We start from the raw sequence: 22,448 nt of genomic DNA on the forward strand, positions 1-22,448 counted from the left end.
TAAACATAAGCATAAAGAAGTTGATCTAGTCATTGCAATCTTAAATATTTACCCCAAAGAAATGAAAGCATATATCCATAGAAGACTTGTGCACAAATGTTCATGGTATCTTTATTTTTTATAGCCCTAAGCTGAGAGCAACCCAAACATCCATCAACAGGTAAATGGATAAACAAATTATGGTATATACACACAATGGAATACTACTCAGCAATAAAAGGAAATGAATTACTAATAATTGGAGCCCCAAGGGTGAATCTCAATTTAATTATGCCAAGTGAAATAAACTAGAGTAAAACTATATAATGTATTATTCTGTTTATATAAAATTCTAGAAAAATGCAAACTAACTTATAGTGATGGAAAATAGATAAGTAGTTGCCTAGGACAAAGACGGGGTGAGAGGGGCTGGAGGAATGCAAGGGAACACAGGGATTCTTCTGAGGGTGATGCATATGTTTATTATCTTTACTATGGTAATGGTTTTATGACTACATCCATACATGAAAACTTTTCAAAGCATACTCTTTAAACATGCGCACTTATTATATGCCCATAATATCTCAATAAAGTTTAAAATTTTTGGTAGCTTCCCATTGCCCTTAAAATTAACGACAAATGATTTTCATAGGATACAAGGTTCTACAGGGTCTCCCGCTTACCTACCTCCAGCCTCATCTTTTGCCCCTCTCTGACCATCTCTCTGTTGCCATCATGATTGGCCATTTCTTCAAGGTTTCGTGATCCTTCTGACCTCAGGATCTTTGCAAATGCAGTTCCCCCTGCTTTCCCACACTGAATGATAAGCTCAAATCAATCACCCTTCAGTTCTCAGCTCAAATATTACTCCTTGAGAAAAGACTTAATTACTTCTGTAAATAGCTGACGTTTATGTGTTATTTCCTGGAACTCTCTACAATTTCCTTTTTAACATTTATCACACATTTCACTTATATTTTTAGAAAAATTTAATGTATATCACACACCACTACACATACATATATTATCTAGTCAATACTTTTAAAGAACTAGTTAGATATTATGACAGTTTTACCTTTAGGAAGGAAATTAAGAAACTTTGCTTAAGATCACACCTAGAGTAGTCAGTGTCAGTCATTTGAACACAGCCCTATCCTGCTTTAAAACATAAGGTCTTATTTAATGATTAATTAATGATTCTATGATATCATATCCACCCTGATATGATACCAAAAAGAAATCTAATCTGGTGAAAGAGGATGTATGCCAAGGAATGTAGGTGCCTTCCAGAAGCTGAAAGCGCACCCAGCTGACAGACAGCAAGGGAACAGGGACACATACAAGACAAATTCTGCCAACAGGAATGAGCTTGGAAGCAGCTTCCTCTCCTGAGTGTCCAGAGAGGAGCCCAATCTGGCCAACACATTTTGAGACTGTTAGCAGAAAATCCAATTAAGCCCATCCACCCAGACTTCTAACCAAAAGAATAAATGAATGTTTAGTTCATTAATAGCTATTTGTTATGCAGCAATGGAAAAAACTATTACTTTTCTATTTTCTAAAGTGTTTACATATGATACATAGGAATCATTTATAAATTATATTTCTTATTAATAAGTTGATACAGTATGGCTCTGTATCCCCACCTAAATCTCATCTAGTATTATAATCCCTACATGCTGAAGGAGGGACCCGGTGGGAGGTGATTGTATCACAGGGGTGGTTCCCCCATGTCGTTCTCCAGATTAGTAGTGAGTTCTCATGAGAACTGATGGTTTCATATGGGGCTCTTCCCACCCTGGCTCTCTCTCTCCTGCCACCATGTGAAGAAGGACATGTTTGCTTCCCTTTTCTCCATAAGTTTCCTGAGGCCTCCCCATTCATGAAGAACTGTGAGTCAATTAAACGTCATAAATTACCCAGTCTCAGGTATGTCTATAGCAGTGTGAAAATTGACTTATAAATAAGTCATGGGCTTAAACAAGTCATTTTAACTTTTGGGGGGTTTGTTCTTTGATCTGTAAATGAAGTTTTACTGGCTAAGTTCTACTCTCTCAACTATCTTAAGTCTAAGAATTCATTTCTAGCTTTTTGCAACTATTGTGACACACTCTGATCAGTTATCCTCCATTCTTCTCTCCAGATTCATTCTCTACCCTTCAGTACTGTCACCATGCCCCAAGAGACTGACCCCTAAGAAATACATCATTGGGCTCCATTGTCCCTGGGAATGGGGCAGTGAAAGTGATAAAGAGGAGTGAGGTCTTAGTATTTATTTCCTGGCTTCCTACAAGTACACAACACATTAAGGGGAAAAATTATTGAATTTGTGGAAGGAGAGGAAGGACATGCTATGGACTGAACTGTGTCCTTCCAAAATGAATATGTTGAAGCCCTAACCCTCAATGTAACTGTATTTGAGGTAGGGCTTTTAAGAAGTAATTAAAGTTAATTGTGTTCATAAGGATAGGCTCCCAATCCATAGAACTGGTGATGTTTTAGAAAAGGAAGATAAACCTCTCTCTGTCTCTCTCTGCCACACATACGCACTGAGGAAAGGCCACGTGAGCACACAGTGAGAAGGCAGCAATCTGTAAGCCAGGAAGACAGCCCTTACCCAAACCCAACCATTCTTACGCCTGATTTTGGACTGTCCAGTCTCCAGAATTGTAAAGAAATAAATTTCTGTTGTTAATGCAATCTAGAAATCAGAGATCACTAAATAATATCGCAATGGGTAAATAGATGGTACTTCCAGGCAAGCAGTCTATTTGTAAAGGTTTAAACTAAGTTGTGTAGTATCTGACAGTAAGCCAAACATAGATATGGAGGGTCCAGGCTGGGTGTGGTGGCTCACGCCTGTAATCCCAGCGCTTTGGGATGCCAAGAGGTACACTGTTTGAGCCCATCATGGGCAACATGGCAAAGTCCATCTCTACAAATAAATAAGTAACTAAATGCAAAAACTAGCCAGGCATGGTGGTGCATGCCTGTAGTCCCAGCTACTCAGGAGGCTGAGGGGGGAGAATTGCTTGATCCCAGGAGGTTGAGGCTGCACTGAGCCATGATTATACCACTGCATTCCAACCTAGGTGACAGAGCACGACTTTGTCTCAAAAATAAATAAAAATGAAATGAAATAACAAATACAGGATCCAGAAAATGGCCCCGAAATCAAGATAGGCAAAAAGAAGTCAATAATAAATTCTTGCAAGATAGGGGTAATCACAATGATATCCTACATGAACTGGGCTACTGGACAGATTCACAAAGCAGAGATTGCGTAACTAGGTGCAAGGTGAGAAGCAAGACATCTCCAGGGCTATACAGAAACTTATGGAGAAATCTAGAGACCAGGACATAAGTGTGACTTGATCCTGAATGCAAGAATGCTGATTTAAATTTCCAAAATCTCTCCCAGCCCCTAAAAACCTTCACCTCACTTCTCCCTTCACTCCCTTTCTTCAAGTCAAAGAATGTCTGAGCAGAATTAATCCCCATATATGAAAATTCTGTAATGTAAGAGCCACATGGTAACAGCAGAGGAGTGAAGACAAAGGGCCTGTATTGTAAGGAAGTATTAATTCAATATTAAATCATATAAGTAATTATGTGTGCAATAACCAGATATTGTAATGTAAATCACATTATCTAATCTGTATTTTTGTGAAGTTAAAAAAAAAATAAGCTCAGTTGTTAAGCATTTGCAATTTGATTCAGTAGACAGAATTTTGGAGAAATGACACTACCACTTAACAGACAAAAAACATTGTGGACTGTTTTTTCCATTTGTGTGTATCTTCTATCACCTCTTTCAGCAGTGTTTTATAGTTCTCCTCATACAGATCTGTCACCTCCTTAGTTACATATAGTCCTAGGTATTTTAATTTTTTGCAGTTATTATAAATGGGATGATGTTCTTCATTTCACTCTTGCTTGTTGTGTATAGAAATGATATTGAGTTTTGTACATCAATTTTGTATCCTGTAACTTTAATGAAGTTGTTTATCAGTTCCAGGAGCCATTTGGCAGTCTTTAAGGTTTTCTAGGTATAGAATCATATTGTCAGCAAAGCTGGAAAAATCAGCATTATTAAAATGGCCATACTGCCCAAAACAATCTACAGATTCAATGCTATTCCTATCAAGCTGCCAATTTTTTTTTATAGAACTAGAAAAACCTATTCTAAAATTCATATGACACCATAAAACAGCCCAAATAAAGCAATTCTAAGCAGAAAGTACAAAGCTGGAGACATCATATTACAGGGCTTCAAACTATAGTATAAGGTTACAGTAACTAAAACAGCATGGTAGTAGTACAAAAACAGGCACATAGACCAATGGAACTGAATAGAGAAACCAGAAATAAAGCTGCATACCTACAGTCATCTTACCAAAGCTGACAAAAATAAGTAATGAAAAAAGGACTTCTTAGTCAATGAATGGTGTTGGGATAGCTGACAAGTCATTTGCAAAAGAATGAAACTGGACCCCTACCTCTCATCATATACAATAATTAAAAATGGATTAAAAATGTAAATGTAAGACCTCAAAGTATAAGAATCCTAAAAGAAAAATTAGGAAACACCATTCTGGACATTGGCCTTGGGACATTTGTGATTAAGTCTTCAAAAGCAATTGCAACCACAACAAAAAAAAACATTGACAAGTGTGACCTAATTAAACTAAAGAGCTTCTACAGAGTAGAAGAAACTATCAATGTAGTAAATAGTCTGCAGAATGGGAGAAAATATTCTCAAACTATGCACACGACAAAGGTCTAATATCCAGAATCTATGAGGAACATGAACAATTGAACAACTGAAAAACAACACCATTAAAAGAGCAAAACACATGAACAGGCACTTCTCACAGAAAGACATATAAGAGACCAGCCAGGTGCAGTGGCTCACTCCTGTAATCTCAGCACTTTGGGAGGCCAAGGTGAGCAAATCACTTGAGGCCAGGAGTTCAAGACCAGACTGGCCAACATGGTGAAACTATACCTCTATAAAAAATACAAAAATTAGCCAGGCATAGCAGGCCACAGAGGGCAAGGAGAGACCTGAGGCAGGAGGATCCCTTGTACCCCCTGGAGGTTGAGGCTGCAGTGAGCTGTGATTACACCACTGTACTCCATCCAGCTTGGGCGACAGAGTGAGATTCTGTCTTAAAACAACAACAGTAACAAAACAGACAAGAAGTCAACAAACATATAAAAAAATGATCCACATTACTAATCATCGGAGAACTGCAAATCAAAGCCATAATGAGACACCATCTCACCCCAGTGAAAATGGCTATTATTAAAAAGACAAAAACAACAGATACTGGTAAAGCTGTGGAGAAGAGGGAATGTTTACATACTGTTGGTGGGAATGTAAACTAGTTCAGCCACTATGGAAAGCAGTTTGGAGATTCCTCAAAGAATTTAAACTGCCATTCAACTGAGCAATCCCATTACTGGCTATATATCCAAAAGAAAATAAATAGTTCTACCAAAACGAAACATTCACTCATATGTTCATTGTAGTACTATTCACAATAACGAAGACATCGAGTCAACCCATGTACCCATCAATGGTGGATTATATAAAGAAAATGTGGTACATATACACTGTGGAATACTAGCCAGCCATAAAAATGAACGAGAACATGTCCTTTGCAACAACATGGATGCAACTGGAGGCCATTATCCAAAGCTAATTAACACGGAAACAGAAAACCAAATACCACATGTTCTCACGCTTAAGTGCGAGGTAAATAATGCGAACTCATGGACATTAAAATGGTGACAATAAAAACTGAGGACTACTAAAGGAAAAACTAACTATTGGGTACTGTGCTTTACCCTGGGTGACAGGATCATATACCCACCCAGGTAACAAACCTGCACATGTATCCCCTAGATCTAAAATAAAAGTTAAAATTATAAAATAAATTGAATTTAAAAAAAAAAAAGTTGTGGTACACAAAATCCTGCATCCCCAAATGGATCAGGGGCCTAAAGTACAGGGCATTCATAAACGATCTTTAATAGTTTATGTAAATGTTGCCTCCTGTCAGTAAGACAGCACTCATCTTAAATCAAAAACTATAACTCAGTGTCTGTGATACATTTATTTCTTTAAAGGAAGTAAACTTTTAAGCCAAACTTCTTACCTGCTAGATTAGAATTCACTCCAGTCAGTAAAATCCACATATTTTCAAGATATTAACAATCAGCATAAATTATAGTAAGTTAAATAAATGTCAACCATCTGTAATTCTTACAAGAGGATGCTTGTTTGTTTACAAAAAGTATAATTTTTGCTTTCTAATACATTGTTTTGTAGCATAGGCACCTTTGGGGTTGAAATGGAATAAATTTCATTTCATTTTCACAGCAAATGAATGCTATATAATGAATAGAACTTTTCATTGACAATCTTAAACGCATTACATTACTCTTAAGGGGCATTGTGTATTTCAAATATTTTAAGCTAGCATCTCTCCTAGACTTAAACGACAAAATGAAATTCAGCATTTCTAGTTTGGCTTTTTTCTAAATTTGTCTTCCTTCTTACACATCATAAATCAAGTTTGATCCATACTGGAAACCATATGATATTTTCAAACTGATATATTTATTAATGAAAATATGTAAGTATAATTTCATGGACAGTTTTTCTCAGCAGCCTAAAATCTAACATCAATTGTTATGAAGTTCAATACTGTAAATAACCATGAGCTCTGGTTAGCTGGCAAATTTGAAAACACATTTTAAAATAACACAAAGAATGTTGACTAAACATTAGGTCATTATTTCTAAATCTTAAATAGTTTAATATTATCACATTTCCATTGAAAAAATTGTCCTTCTTATAATCAGGAGGATCCAATTTTAGGATTTTTAAGTTCACAGGGGCTACTGGTTCTTACCCAAAGCTAGTGGCATATTGACTAAAACCACAACAGCCGTGTCTATTATGTTTCAGGTTGCTGGAGTAGGTCGATGCACTGGTGAAATAATAGGTTATGTTTCTGGAGCATAGACGGGAGAAAAGGACAAAAGTACTAATTAAATTTGAAATCTGTATAATCCTGGAATGATGAATACATAGGAGACTAGGGTAATTCCAAATGTCAGCCTCATTTTCACTGAACTTCTAAAAATTTTTAATAATGCTTTAATTTCTCACCTTCATATGAAAGTGAAGGTCCAGTTTTAACAAAGGTCTTGAAAGAGGCCAAACGCAAACTTAGATATAATATTCTTATGTTTAAAAAGTGCAGTGCAAGCAGCCCATACTCTTGCTACTCTGGTGGCAACACAGAACTGCCATAAATCATCTCTTGGCTGTATACAATTAATTTTGTGTTCTGTACTTGTCCTCCTCTATGTTTTTATGCTTTTTTTTTTAATATATATATATTTGACTTTTGAGGTCACTCTTGGTTTTAGGTGAAACATCCAAGCTTAATATTAAAATATCACTGGGTGATATTGTAGTAACAAGTTCTAATAACCAAACTCAGGGTCACCCTTTCTGCAAGTTTTAAAATTAACTGTCAAAAAAATGTCAAAAGAAAAATATCTTGTAACTCCTTAACCTTTTTGAATATAAGAAGATTTAAGTAAGTTTATTATACTTCTTGAAAAGCAAAATATTTCTACTATCACTGCCTATTTTCACAGTGATGCTTTATCTTATTTATTATCACCCTAGAAATGGTTTTAGACTTCATCATTGGTTCTTAATATTTAGCTGATTGCAGTAAAACAGAAAAAAAAAACTTTTTTAAAATAATTTTCAGAATAGCTATTCTTCCAGACGGGAGTCTACGGATCCTAAATGCTTCTAAATCAGATGAGGGAAAGTACGTTTGCCGAGGGGAAAATGTCTTTGGTTCCGCTGAAATTATAGCTTCGCTGTCTGTAAAAGGTAAGACAACACGGGTAAATGTTTTACTGCCATAGTCTCATGGTCTTATCAGAAAGGGAATAAATATAATATGAATGCATATATCTTTGGACTTAAGTGTGTGCATGCTCCTGTTTATAAAATACATTGCAAGCATAGAACTAAAACAGCCAAATTGTTACTTTCCACCATTTAGGGTACCAAAAGGGAAGGAACCTCTTATTGGCAGAAATTTTATTTTGCTTTGAATAAAATTTCTGAGAGAATGAGGCAAGCTTTCTGAAGTTTTAGTCAGTGTCTCAAAATTTAAAAGTATGCCAACAGTATAAAAACATTTTTCCTCTACCAAGAATAACTTTAGCATCAATCAGTAATGTTACTCTATTATCAATTCAACTAGGGATTTAGGGCAGAAAGGAGCAGCAGCAGGAGGATATGATGGAGCATTGGTATAGGACTTCGCATTAGATAAACTCGTTCCAGGGCTGGATGTTGATGTCTGTATCAATGAAATTTTATATGCCTTTATTTTATATAAGAAATATTAATATTACTGCTTATGTGTTTCCATTCATTTTCTAGTTCTAAAATGAGCTCGATTTCAAGCCTAGAACATTCTGTTGAGGCTCTATGTCATTGTTTAGTGATACAAAATCTGTCTTAGGCATTCCCTTCAGATGTTTTTCCCAATGTATCTTTAACTGTTTTCATTGTGCGCATATCATATGGCAAACCACACTCCGGCCATAAAAATATAAAAATATTATTTTTTTCTATCTTTAAAATAAAAATGTAATTAAAATAACCAGTCCTCTGATATTTGAGAAGAGAGAACATCAAGAATGAAAAGAACAAAATTTAAAATATACCTTCATTTATACAATGCATTACTGGACTTAAACGCAGTCTTTAGTTCTTATTCCTTCTGTGTGCTAGTCGGTCCATTTTATAATAAGGCAATACTAGATAAAAAGACAATTTTAATATAACAACAAAAATATTATTTTCTTAATCATGAGTTTAATTATTTACTCAGAACACTCCAATCCCCACAAAATTTAAACTACAGTGTACTGCATTTATCTGTCTTCTCTGATGAGGCCAGAACTTAGAATGCCATATGGAATATTTGACTTCCAGAATGTTAATACTTACAGTGACATTCCTGTCCCAGAATTGCACTTTTTTCTCAGTGACTGCTTAGAAGGATGTGGAACATTAAAGGATCTGATCAGTGGTTATGAGTGGTGTTTCATCAGACTGCACTGTTGCAAAAAATAGACCTAGAATAGGAAATTTAAGCCAATTGTTAATTAAGCCAATTGTTAATCACTGTTAATTGTCTTGTATCTATGACCAGTAATCTAATTAGGAAAGAAAATAAAACCAAAATCTTAATCTTCATCACCTCTCTACTATATTCAAAACACATTATAATGTAATCAGCTACACTAACTTAACTCTTAAATGTAAAGCCTGTATTAACCTTTATTTGTTCAAAGTTGCTCTAAACCCAGTAAAAAAATGTGTCTATTTTTAAATTTTAACTGAATCATGAAGAAGTTAAACATAAACATTGTTTTCTCAAAAAACATTTCCATTCAGCGTTTCTACTGTTCTTTTTGTATCTCAATTAAGCCATCTACAATACTGCAAAGGTACAAAAAGAGGTACCTTCTGCTGATTATGAAATACTTTTCTACTCCTAAAAGCTTCCTGTCAAGTGTAAAGCAAATACAAGGTGGTGTCGTTGTAGTATTATATTTTTATCTCTGTTAAGATAGTTATTTGCAGGAAGGTGCTTTCTATTGCCCTGTAGCCTCCTCTCATCTTTAAAGAAGTGAAACCTCCCTAAATTCTTTCTGAAACATAAAACATTTTTATTGTAAAAATTCTTTCATTTACTCCTTGAAAGTGGTCAGAGAAGCTACAGCCTCTTCTTTTTTTCTAATGTTCCTCCTTCCATAAAGTCAAATGCTGCTTCTAATTAGGTAGTCTCTTGTCTTTTTAAAATCCAAGTTACCTTCTTAATAGGAATAGAGGCTCTTAAATCATGTGTCCCCTACAAAAGCATGGTAATATGCCCTAGCATCCAAAAGCTAATATTTTACTTAATAATTATTTATTTAAAGATGTAAAAAATCAGGTATATGTATCTGCAGCAACTGTATTGTAAAGATTTTTTCTTTTCTCAATTATTTAACGTAAAATATAACATATGGTAACACAACAGGTTAATTATGTTAATTAATGTATTTTTATTTCTATAGAACCTACAAGGATAGAACTTACTCCTAAAAGAACAGAATTGACAGTGGGAGAAAGCATTGTTCTTAACTGCAAAGCAATTCACGATGCTAGTTTGGATGTCACTTTCTACTGGACTCTGAAAGGACAGCCTATTGATTTTGAGGAAGAAGGTGGACATTTTGAAAGCATCAGGGCCGTAAGTGAATACACTTTTCTTCTTTTAGTAATGATAACTTTAGAAATGTTGAATCAAATGTAAGACCTCGCTTAGCTATGAAATGCTAAGAAAAAAAAAAAAAACAGGACAGAAATCAGCTTGATAAAAACAATCACTTTCTTCCATTTTTTATGTTATGTCAAACTGAAAGTAATGTGTAATTATTTTAAAACCTCCAGTAAAAAACTGAGAATTCCTCATTATGTAAATCTGGTTTCTTTGCCACTTTTATTTAATAGTGACAATACTTCTTAAAAGTTATGTTGTTAAAGTGGCGATTGCATTATTTAAAGCATCATTAACAGTTATTATGATACAATAAACAAATAAAATGCCTGCCTGTCCTTCTCCTCAAGAACAGTAATTTTTGGAATTTCTTTAATGTCTCACATTTATAAAGATAAAACTCGCAACTCATAGTCATAAATGCACATTAGCCTTAAGTCAGTATTCAAAGATATACTCATTTTTTCCCTAATATCTTCTTTTATACTGTGTACCTACTTGGCAATCAACCAAATGCAGTGGGAAATCTTTTGAACCAAATCCTACAGAACCATCACAGTGCTTTAACTGTAGAGAAGTGAAAAGAGGCCCCTTCCCTCCATCGACTTGTCTAAAATGTAATAGAGTAACATAATGACAGAGGGAGGAGAAAGACAGATGGAACCGGGGTGGTGGAAAAAGAGAGACTTTGGCTGGAATCTTCCTTCTATATCGGCTAAAGAGATGGAGCCAAATACAATTTTTGCCTACAAATTGGATTGAAAATGCTGTTGCATACTTATTACTATCAGTTGATTTGTCCCTAAACACTTTGAGAAGCATTGGAAAACCATAGCTCTAGTGAGCCCAAGTATGTAAACTCATTTTCAATTGGATTTTATTTTAAAGGTTATGGGATACAAGGGAAAAAAAAAAAAAAAAGCCCTAAATCCAAAGTCAGGAATTCTCTGGATCGAGTCCCAGCTTCATCTCTAATCAGCTGTGTAACATAAAGCCAGTCACATGATTTGCCTGGGCATTAATTTCTGGAGAAATAAAGTGAAAAAGTTATACTAGATAATTTCTAAGATAGCTTCTCACTTTAGAATTTGGTAAATGTATATTACTAGAAGAGTAAAGATGAGCTCTCTTTGTTGCATTTTCCAATGTAACAAAAATTAGCCACTTTCTTCAAAACTATTCCTTTCTTTCAATAGGAGAGAGTATATAAATAAGAAACAATTGCCAACTACCTTGTTCACCATCTCATTAAATGAGCTAATTTTAATTGTTCATGTCCAAGTTATATGTAAAATATTTAGATTGTGTTAAATTAAACACATTTTGCTCTGCTTTGTGGTTTTCCTTCTTCCTTTATGTTGGGTTGATCATTCCTTCCTACAATATTGTTCCTACAAATTTTGTAACATGGATGATGCAAAACGGACCAAGAAAATTTAATTTTAAAATATCACATTTTTATTAAAAATTCCGTAAGAAAATATCTTCTTAGGATTGTCTGCAAACATCCATTTTGAGTGATCACATATATAAAGCAAAAATATGTCCAAAAATAAATAGCCCCCTTCTTATAAGTAATCCCCCTCTTTATTTTAAAATACCAATAGAAAAATTAATGCACCTGGTGAAGTTACATGAATTATTGTTTTTGTCTCTTAGACATAGATATGTTTAGGTTGATGTCATTCATTTGTGGCAATAAATCCTTTTTTTCCATAAAGTTAGCAGTTAAGAACATCTACTGTGTTCTTCTTTGTATATATGCTTTCCTTGCCCCAGAGAGCACAAAATGGACTCCTTATTCCATGCAAGCCCATATAATTACAACCCACTTTGAAATTAGGCTTTAGATTAGAGACAGTAACAATAAACTCTGAGACAGAAGAAGAAAGCAAATTATGGTACTGAGAAGGGAGAAAAACATTTAGTTTTAAGGTACATAGCCAAAATATACTTTTAGTATGCATATGTACTTTAAAATAGATGGAAGCTTCAAAACTATAGCGTGTATAAGAAATTATCTATCAATCACCTTTCTCTCAGTTACTTCAAACACTGAGTTTTGGCTGGCTTTAAGGACACACACCAGAGAAAATACCATTGTATGACAATAAAAAGGTAAAGAATGGAAAGAACAACATTCTATTTCCCTTCTGCCCTTCTCCATGTAAAATATGTCTGGAAAATAATGCTTTAGGAGAAAACATATAAAAATGTTATAAAGAAAGGAGATTTGAGAGGTCTTCTGGGCTTGCGGATACCTTCTTTTTGTGAGACCAAGGATAGACTCTGGGAGTCAGAGGGACAGGATGGGGCTGAGAAGAGAGCCAAGAGGGGTGACTCAAGACCTGCTCCGAGTTTCCAAGAAGAGTCATTGAAGAATCTTGAAAGATCTCCTAAGGTGTCTAACCTATCCCAGCAGCGTAAAAAAAATAAAAATGGGATTTAGGGACTTAAGCAGAAATAGAGTGTGCTGATGACTGGAGCACTGTCTAGGCTAACTGTCCTAGGACAGAACCCTGCCAGTGGGTGAGTGAATGAGGATGAATCAGAAGAAAAACACATTACCACTGCATGAGGTAACATAAATTAACTAAACCTCTCAAGTGGGAAAAAGATATAACAATATTTCGTATCTTGTAGATGCCAAAATATGACTTAATGATGTTCCCTATTTTTCAGTTAGTTGTACTGTTTTTTATTCACAGACATTAGTTGGTAGATAAAGCTGTAGTCAATTATTTTACCTAGCCTTCATATGCAATCTATATACAATGTACATTGTATACATCTATATACATATACATCTATATACAATGCACATTGTTATGTTTTAAAATAGATGATTGCTTTGAACTGCATTTCAACACGGTACATAAACATATGATCATATCAGGCTAAAAAATAATATTGCTTTAAATTAAAAATTATGTTTAAATTAAAATATGAATAATGAAAATGCTTCTACTATTTGTGTTGCCCTCTTAGGCTATGTTTTACAATTCAGCAATTTGATTAATTTGGAGCGAATCCATTATTGAAGTCACCGTTGAAAGGGAAGAAGCAATCAATTAGTACATAAACATTTGATCCAATTAATTCAAATCCTTTTTGTTTTTGGCAAATTTTATGAATAAACTGAATGTAATAAACTAGTTTTAAATCTTTTTAATTCTACAAGCAAAGTGCTGTTGGGGGATGGGGATCCAAAATAAAAGGCATAGCCCTTCACACCTAAGACAGCTCCATTGAAGGGTAGAAATTGCAGGATGGGCTGTGATCTGCTATAACAGAGCTACACCAGAGAACTATGTGCATACAGCTGTTACAAGGGATTGGTATTTGAAATGGACCTGGCTGGGAAAGATTTCACCAGGTGCCCAGGAGAAACTGCATTTCAGACAGAGCGAGCAGGTCAGGCAAACACAGAAGGGCAGAAGAGCTTAGTGTGTGTTTTGGGAACAGTGAGGAACCAGTGAGGGTGTATAGTAGACAATAAATCAATATTTGTTGAATAAGTTTAAAGGAAAGCAGCAGAGGCCTCAAAGGCACTGATTTCTGAGCTGTAAAATTTGATTTGTATTTTGAGCACAACAGGGATTCACATGATTCAGATTTGTCTTTAGGAAGATAATTCTGACAGCTGTGTGGAGCAGGGGTTGACTAGTTTGTGGATTTTACATTCAGTGTAGACCTGTTAAGTACAGGTTATAATAAGGAGATAATCATTATAAGTGTTGACCTTAAATAACCATCCTGTAACTAAATAAAAGCATTTACTATTGTGTCTTGACATGAGAGTTTATGCTGGTCAGAGGTCTACAAGAACCTCTGATTCCTCTCGGGATGTCTGAATAGCATCTGAGCTATTGAGCATTGCCATGTGGCCCCAGAGCCACAGTCTTCATGGAGGACTGTGGTGAGCCACTGTTTTCCAGTGACTTGAAATCCTCTAATTATTCATATAGGAGATAAGAAAGTTTCTATCCTTATAATGCATAAAGAAGTGTTACACTGAATATCATGGTGGCCTGCAATTTGCTGCTTTTTTAACAGAGAAAAATATCTCATGCATTTGTCGTCAGAATGGTCCACTAGAGAAGAACTGCCCTTTTCATTGTGAACTTGATAAATTGCAACCAAATAGGTAACTGAGCCAAAGTGCTATATAGCTGCATGGTCCTTCACATTTACCCAGTTCTCTGGTTATAGCAATACATGTAGGAAGGCGGAATGGGAATTTTGAACCCATTTTTAATGAGGAAACTAAAGAATAAGACTTTTCCAGGCCACATAAATTGGGGTAATAAGATTCAGTATCATGTGATTTTTAAACTACACATTTGTTCACTCTCCTTTATAAAGCTAACTCTCTCCATATTCATTGACCACTTATGTGTTCAGCCTTTGTCTATAAACTGTGGGAAATAAAAATAAAAGGAAGGTTTGATTCCAGTCTTCAGTAAACATAAAGATAATGCAAGACATTAAGCAATTCAAGAAAAATATGACCATAAAAACAATTACTAACTTTTAAAATCACAGTCAAATTTTGTTGAAGACTAGGAAGGAAAGAGATTAATGTGACATTTTATGATTGTGGAGAAAAGCTAAATAAATAATTGAACACCTATGCGCCAAACACTGAGCTAAGATAGATAGATAGTGTATGTATATCTGTCTAGGCACACACACACACATGCACACACACACAATAGCTCACTGATTCTTCTTAACAACCATAGGAAGTAATGTTATTTGGGGAAATCATGCTACCTGACCTAGACCTCAGCAAGTAGAATTAGAATAGTCAAAGCAGAAAAAAGAAAGGCAATCTAAGGTGAGAAAAGATATTGTATCTTAGGGTTGTGCTGGATCATACAGATTATTGAGTTTGGCCTAGGCTGTTATCTAGAAGTCTCTTTCAGTATCATTAGTTCATGTCCTAACCCTTTCAGTGATGAGGATTCACTCCTCTAAAGTTCATTTCATTACCAGTCACTTCTGAATGTCAGAAGGTTGGAAAGTAGGAGTAACTATGATCACCTGTATGCCAAGCATGAGACTCATAAGGAAACATGTCTGATTCATATGCAGAATTTTTGTGGAGTATTAGGTGAATAGAAAGAATATAAACCCCTTAGTGCCTTGAGAATTTTATATTAGCTGAAAAGCTCTAGCCTATATTAATTTTATTATTACAGATACTTCTATTCCTAGTTTATCTTCTTCAGAATTAGCAATTTCCTAAGGAGTAAAAGTCTCAGAACACAGCGAGTGCTCAATTGGCAACATTCTGTTTCCTGATTGATAAATATTAATTGTGTAAAAATCAATGGAATCCTTGGGTATACTGTCAGTTTACTAAGGCACAAAGCTGTAAGGGTTTCATGAGCAAATGCTTCTTCCTCTTCTTCATCAACTTGGCATGCGAAGCCCGGGAGCCGTTTCACCACTAAACAGGAAGTGCATGAAAGGGCGGAAGATCTAACAAAGGCTCACAGTCTCTTAGACTCATTATGTTTCCTATTAACATTCACACTTTCATGTAATATGGTCCCGTCGACTCTGAGCGCTACCCTTTCCCTATCTCACTAAGGGCCTATCTTTTCTCATCAGTTCAGATCCTACCTCCTGGTTCTTTGTCCTGCTCTGAACGCTGGCAACCTAGTAATCCACCCATTTTCTATTCCAACCTCCTGACCACCACATATTTGCTGTATTACTGTTCCCTCCCAATCTTTCACCTAACTTTAAAAATTGTAATTTTAATTGGTCAGAAACATACAGTAACCATCAACCAAAACTTGGGGACCCTCACAAAGAAAGGTTACCTTCAAAGGTTTTAGAATATTCAGACTATCCCAGAAAAGTGCACCATATTCATTCTCCCTGACTTGTCTGTGCTAAAAAATGTGCCTCCACTCACTATCTTCTCAAAGTAGAAATCATTCCCAAAGCAAATAAGAATGTCCATTTTTTTAGTATGTATATATGTTCACATAGTTTATGAATATGACCAACATATGCCATTTAATTCTGTGAGTCTATAATATTTTGTGTATTGATAAACTGCGGGAATCCTAAAAGCAAGGGCTAATAAGTAATTTTATTTTTCACCACTTTGTACTAAGAATGTCCATAAAATAGCCATTCAGCCAATCCTGGTTCAATAAAAACAAAACCTGATATAAAGCATTTTCTCTGCTTAGCCAACTGCTACATTATTTCAGAGGTTTTAATATAATTAAATACTGCATAAAATTCTGCTAAAATCTGTTTTCATAACAGAATAATTTGTTTCCTTGCTTTTTTACTTTTTATATAAAATTGGAATATCACATTAGCACAGTTTGGAATTAAATGAAAGGTGACTGCCTTAATGACATCTAAGACAGTCTGTTATTGGGAGACCCTTCCTTACTTCCTGTGGGTCCCAGGGCAGTCAGGATTGGAAAGTAGTGCTTTATTGATTGTCCATCTCCATTTGATTCTAATTAGCAGATTTTCCCACAGAGCAAAATGTGAAGTGTGCCTCTTCACTTTCTGTAGATTGTCAAAATTAGTAAAATCAGGTAATGTCTTCAAGTTGTCTCATATAAAAAGACAGGCTTAGCCATCCAATTCATATGCTGCACTTTGTTCATCTAAATATAATGTACCAAAACAAACTTCGTATATTGTGGTAGGTATACAGAGCATTTTTATTAATTTGGAAGTTCCATTTTTGATAGCTGTTTTATCTTTATGACAGGTTTCATAACATTATGTGTGCTATGAATAGTTACTAGTATCTTTGCACATTTTTATTGTGGTGTAGAACTGGAGGCTTTTGTTATTATTGTCAGAGATAGTATAAAGCTTTTTCATAGAGAAAGGCAATTTTCATTGTGGGCATGCTGGGAAATATTAGATCAATACCTTGGATTCTGTAATCTCTGAGGGGATAAGAGTACCATAATTCCCAGAGACAGCTAGGATATTTTAGGTTATTGGATAGAAAAAAAAGTGAAGAATGAGAAAAAGAAGACACTCTTTACTCCTTAGTAGAATTTGCTCTCCTAGGTTGTAAATTTCAAAAGTTAAATATGCTTCTAGTTTAGTAACTCCAGAAATTTTAAAAATGCTTACATGTATCTAGGACTGTATATGTTTTCTCTTTTTGAGGTTTTGTTTTTTTCCAGTGTTGTTTTTCCATTTCATACCTATATAAACACAGACTAGTTTTTAATAATCCTATATTCTCACTGAGTTGGTTGTTTTTAATCCAACAAAAACATGAATTTATCTGGAATGAAGTGCCTATGATTGGGAAATGTGATCACTGGTTGGCCACAGTGGGTTGTTGCACTCACTGTTGTTAACTTTGACAATAAAGTCAATCCGATGTATTTCCGTGATGTTTATTAAACCAAATTCTCTCCTAATCCCAAGTTACTTTTGACAATGACTTACTTGGACATAGCAGTCTTTCTGATATTCATAATAAACTTCTCATGCAAATTTCTATTGATTATCCTGTAATTGTACATTGAAGAGCAATCAATGACTCCTGGTTTTAAAACTATTTTCCCTTTCCAATCTGACAGAAACTTTAGAAGGCAAAAACAAGTCTTAATTATATATATGCTATAAAAAGTTTAGAATGAGTGAATAACCAAATAAATGAATAATATCAGATCCATTCTTTATAACATTATCACTTTCCACTTATATCAAATGTTCAAGTTACCGAAATGAGTACTTAAATTATGTTTGGTGCCTAATAACCATGTTTTCTCAGTATTCAACTTTACACATAATCAGTACTTTCTTTTATTTACATCTTAAGGGACTGCTGTTCACACCTTGATAATTTTTCATCATATCTCTACCTCCCTCTTGTTTTCCTTTACTTCTCTTTCACTATTCATATTACTCGTGAGCCTATTCCAATCAATTGAAATAGGAAGGATAAATAATGTGTCAACTTTAACTGAAGATACCATAAGCCAGTGTAGTAGATGCTGTGATGTGTTGCCCAGATCCTCCCTTCAAGACTGAGCCACTCCTTCCCCAAGCTATGGAGAATATTGGTGGCTGACAGCTCTCAGCAGTGTTCCACTTTGGGAATTGCCTTTAGTCAGAGAGAGTTATCTGGCTCAAGCGTTGCTCCATCCCAAGCTCATGCTGAATGCATACAGATGATTAGTGTATAGGGGTGATTATAAAGACCAGACCCCCTCCTCAGCTCCAGAATTACAGGTCTCACTTATTTAATGCCTAATAGATACCTGACAATATGCTAGACTTTTCAAATATTATTTCATTTATTTCCCTCAAATACGCTATGGTGTAGAAATTGTGTTACTGTTGTCATTGTTTGACAAAAGAAGAAAAAGAAATTTAGAAAGATAAACAACTTTCCCAAACTTAACTGTTGTATACAAGAGTTATCCAAACTAGGACTGAACTCCAATACATTATCATTTATCAGATCTAGAGATATCTAGAACTATTTAGCAAGATTACATTTTTAATTCCCTACTTAGTAAATTTAGTATTATCTTGTGAAAAATATAGATAATTATCATTCATCCATTTTCAAATTTGTGAGCCAATTATTTCCATTGCCGGTAACATTTTCATGTATTCTTCTAAAATTATTCATTCTTATGAATTTTATACTATGATTGTGTGGTTACATTTACACTACATGAGATCCAACTTTCAAATATTTATTCATTTCACTATCATGGGCAATCTCCTGCCCCTTTGCCAAAAAACATATTTCTATTAAATATGGATATATATTTATATTTATATTAAAAGCAGCCGTATAAGTCAGATTATTAAAACCTTAATTGTTTTATAATAAGTTTGAAACAGTTTCATTGTCTGAGTAAGACCTAAGCTAAAACATTTAAATATAATTTTACATCTTTAACAGCCCTTTTTACCCTTCTTCCCTCATAGGTATTATTTCATTGGATTCCTGTAACTAAACTGTTAGTCAGTCAAGTTATATATAAATGAGAAAACTGAGCCCCAGGAAGGAAGCCAAGTAAAGATCCAACCTAACGAAGGCCTGAGCAACACAGGCCCATTTATGGAACAGGCTCCATCATCACTTAGGCTTCTTTGAACTTAAAACTTCATTGCCATGAACTATGTTCCAAATCTGATTTGCTGTTGTAAAGCACAGAGAGAACTAAAACTAGCCGTAACTCTTCATCGTGTCTTTCAACAGTGAGATGATAAAAAGATGGAAGTCTTACCTCTTTAGCTGGGTAACTACATCTGTTATTACTGTACTTACTGGATCGCTATTAAAACATTAAAATTATATGTTCAGTAAGATAAAATCATCAAATTGTTTAAAATTCTCCCATAAAAGTTACTGAGAATTAATTGAGAAACATCTTAAAATATCCTACTACACTTGCCTCTTCAGATGTTCTGTGGGTGTGTTTTCCCATTAATTAAAGCTCATTCTTCTGGCGGCTGTAATTATTTCATTTTATAGTATGTGAACCCATTTTTATCAACATCCCTTTTTGGGCTTTGAAGCTTCTCTCAAAATGGATATGAGACGCAATGTTACATTGCTTTAACAACTGAAGTGGATGCAAAGAATGTAGAGTACAAGGGTCTCAATCGTTCTTCTAAAGAAAATAATTGGTATCCACATTTAAAATCATATCTGTTCTTAATAAGTATGTATTTACAGCATTGTTTTATGCACATTTTTGGCCACCAAAATCCAGTTTTCAAGTGAGATACCTGAAGTGTCTCAGATTCTTTTTTTTTCTACCCCCATATCCATCAAATTTTCAAATATTACTAATTCCATTTTGAATCTGTTGATTCCTTTTCTCCATTCCTGGAGTCAAAGTCCTATTCCCAGCACTTATTTCTAGGGCTGCCATCTCACCACCTTTTACACTATAATCACAATCATTACCATGTTTCTAACAAGTCGATTTTATCATACTACCCCTCCCCATTCCATCCAAGTACATAAATGTGCACATAAACACACACACACACATATGTGCGCGCACCCTATCTTGGATCTAACTCCAGCCTATATATCAAACTTCATCTTCCAACATTTTCCCCTTATTATTTTACAGCAAAGCCCAATAATTCTCTGAAAATGCTGACCCACTGCCAAGAATACTATTCCCTGACTTGTAAGCTCTGCAAACTGCAGCATTTGCCTCAAGGCAGCTTGAAGTCTTTTCCCAGTGCTTCCATTATACCTTACAGATCCCGCCACCAGAGCAGGTATCAAATGCTGCTTTAAACATTTGCTCGCTTTTTTTCTCTTCTAGCCTTTATGTTTCTGAAAGTTAGGAACATACTTATTTGCTGAACTTAACACAGTACCGGGTGCACATTAAAGACCAAATAAGTATTTGTAGTTATTAAAGGAATCATTAGACATAGGAGTATATGAACTAAAAACTAGCCATTCAGAGTAGGTCAGCAAGAAACAAACATTGACTAATATATATATCATTATAGACAGATAAATAGATATATCGTTCTATATATAGATGTCTATATATCTCTCATTGATCTGTATGGAGAGGTGATACATAGATATCTATAGATCTATAGATCTATATCTATACATATAGATAAATATGAAAAAAGAGAGAAAAGAGAGACAGGCTCTCACTCTGTCGCCCAGGCTAAAGTGCAGTGGTACAATCTCAGCTCATGACAGCCTCCACCTCCCAGACTCAAGCCATCCTCCCACCTCAGCCTGTGGTTAAATAATGTTAGTTAACAGAGGAAGTTTCTAACTTCCGTTGTAACTATAAAATATGTCGGTGATCAACATGTTTGTTCATTTTACTTCACATAAAAATTTAAGTATTTTTAATGTTGTCCTAAAAGTAATTGTTTTCTCTGGAGATAATCATCACAGGAGTTGCTAATAAAAGAGAAAAATACAATAGATTCTAGTTATCATGTTAAAGAAATACTGATATGTTTCATAAGCATTGTGTTATTTTAAGGAGAATGCCCTACATATATCTATGTATCTATGAGACATAATTTAACGTGGAGAATGCTGAAATGCATAATATAATAAGGCCCTGAATACTGGAATTTTTACCTTGTAGGAATAATATATGAAAAAGATTTTTCTTTTTAGTTTTTTGAAAGCCTTCTTAGATAAAAGATTGTCCCTATTATCTAATACCACATAAGATTTAGGATTTTTATAAGCAAACAGTTCAGTTTTACATTCTGAAATACTACTGATATGTAAGTATTGTGTTTTTATTTGATTGACTCCTATGTTATTTCTCAAAGTGATTTTCAAAGAGTTGGGTTTTCGAGAGGCCATTATTTCTAAGACATCTTTAAAATTCTACCTTCATTTTGCAATTTCTCTTTTGGCATCTGTTTTGTATTAAATTCTAAGGGGTGACTAAGTGTTATGATATATTTAGTTTTCAGCTTTTCAGAATACTCTGGTTTCTTTCGTGGACTATTTTTATCATATTACAGCATAAAAATCAGCTTTAGGAGTCTAGAATTAATAACTGAGTAGGTAGCATCTCAAAGATGTTTTCTCTCTCAGAAAAGGAAGAAGAGGACATTTTAGAAAAGACTATTGGACTATTATTCACTTCCTTTTTCCATCTGGTATCCATTATACAAGGGACCTGGAAAAGGTCACTTTAAAGAATTTGAGAAGCATGACACCATTATCTTTAATGAATAATTGAAGGCTCTATTGAGCATTTATCAGCTTACAATACAGTCAGCCTCTGTCTCATGGTTCTGTATCCACGGATTCAACCAATGTGGATGGAAAATATTTTAAAATCAATAACAGCATGCAACGAAAAATACAAATATAAAACAGTACAGTATAACAACTATTTACCTAGCATTTATATTATATTAGATATTATAACTAATCTAGAGATAATTTAAAGTATACTGGAGAGTATGCATTAGGTTACATGCAAATACTACACCATTTTATATAAGGGACTTGAGCAAGCATGCATTGTGCTATGCTGTCCTGAAACCAGTCTTCCATGGATACAGAGGGACAACTGTAGATACATTCTTATTTTATCT

General features: G+C 34.6%; 1 protein-coding gene across 1 annotated transcript in view; it reads left to right on the plus strand.

Moving 5' to 3' along the window:
- Window positions 1-22,448, plus strand: part of CNTN5 (contactin 5) — a 1,035,741-nt gene that overhangs the window by 855,491 nt on the left and 157,802 nt on the right. Inside the window, exons 13-14 of the mRNA XM_077964911.1 lie at window positions 7,779-7,906; window positions 10,156-10,331. Coding sequence (XP_077821037.1) covers window positions 7,779-7,906; window positions 10,156-10,331 — 304 coding nt within the window. The remainder of the gene's footprint in view (window positions 1-7,778; window positions 7,907-10,155; window positions 10,332-22,448) is intronic.

Source organism: Macaca mulatta, chromosome 14, assembly GCF_049350105.2.
Source record: "Macaca mulatta isolate MMU2019108-1 chromosome 14, T2T-MMU8v2.0, whole genome shotgun sequence".
Taxonomy (NCBI): domain Eukaryota; kingdom Metazoa; phylum Chordata; class Mammalia; order Primates; family Cercopithecidae; genus Macaca; species Macaca mulatta.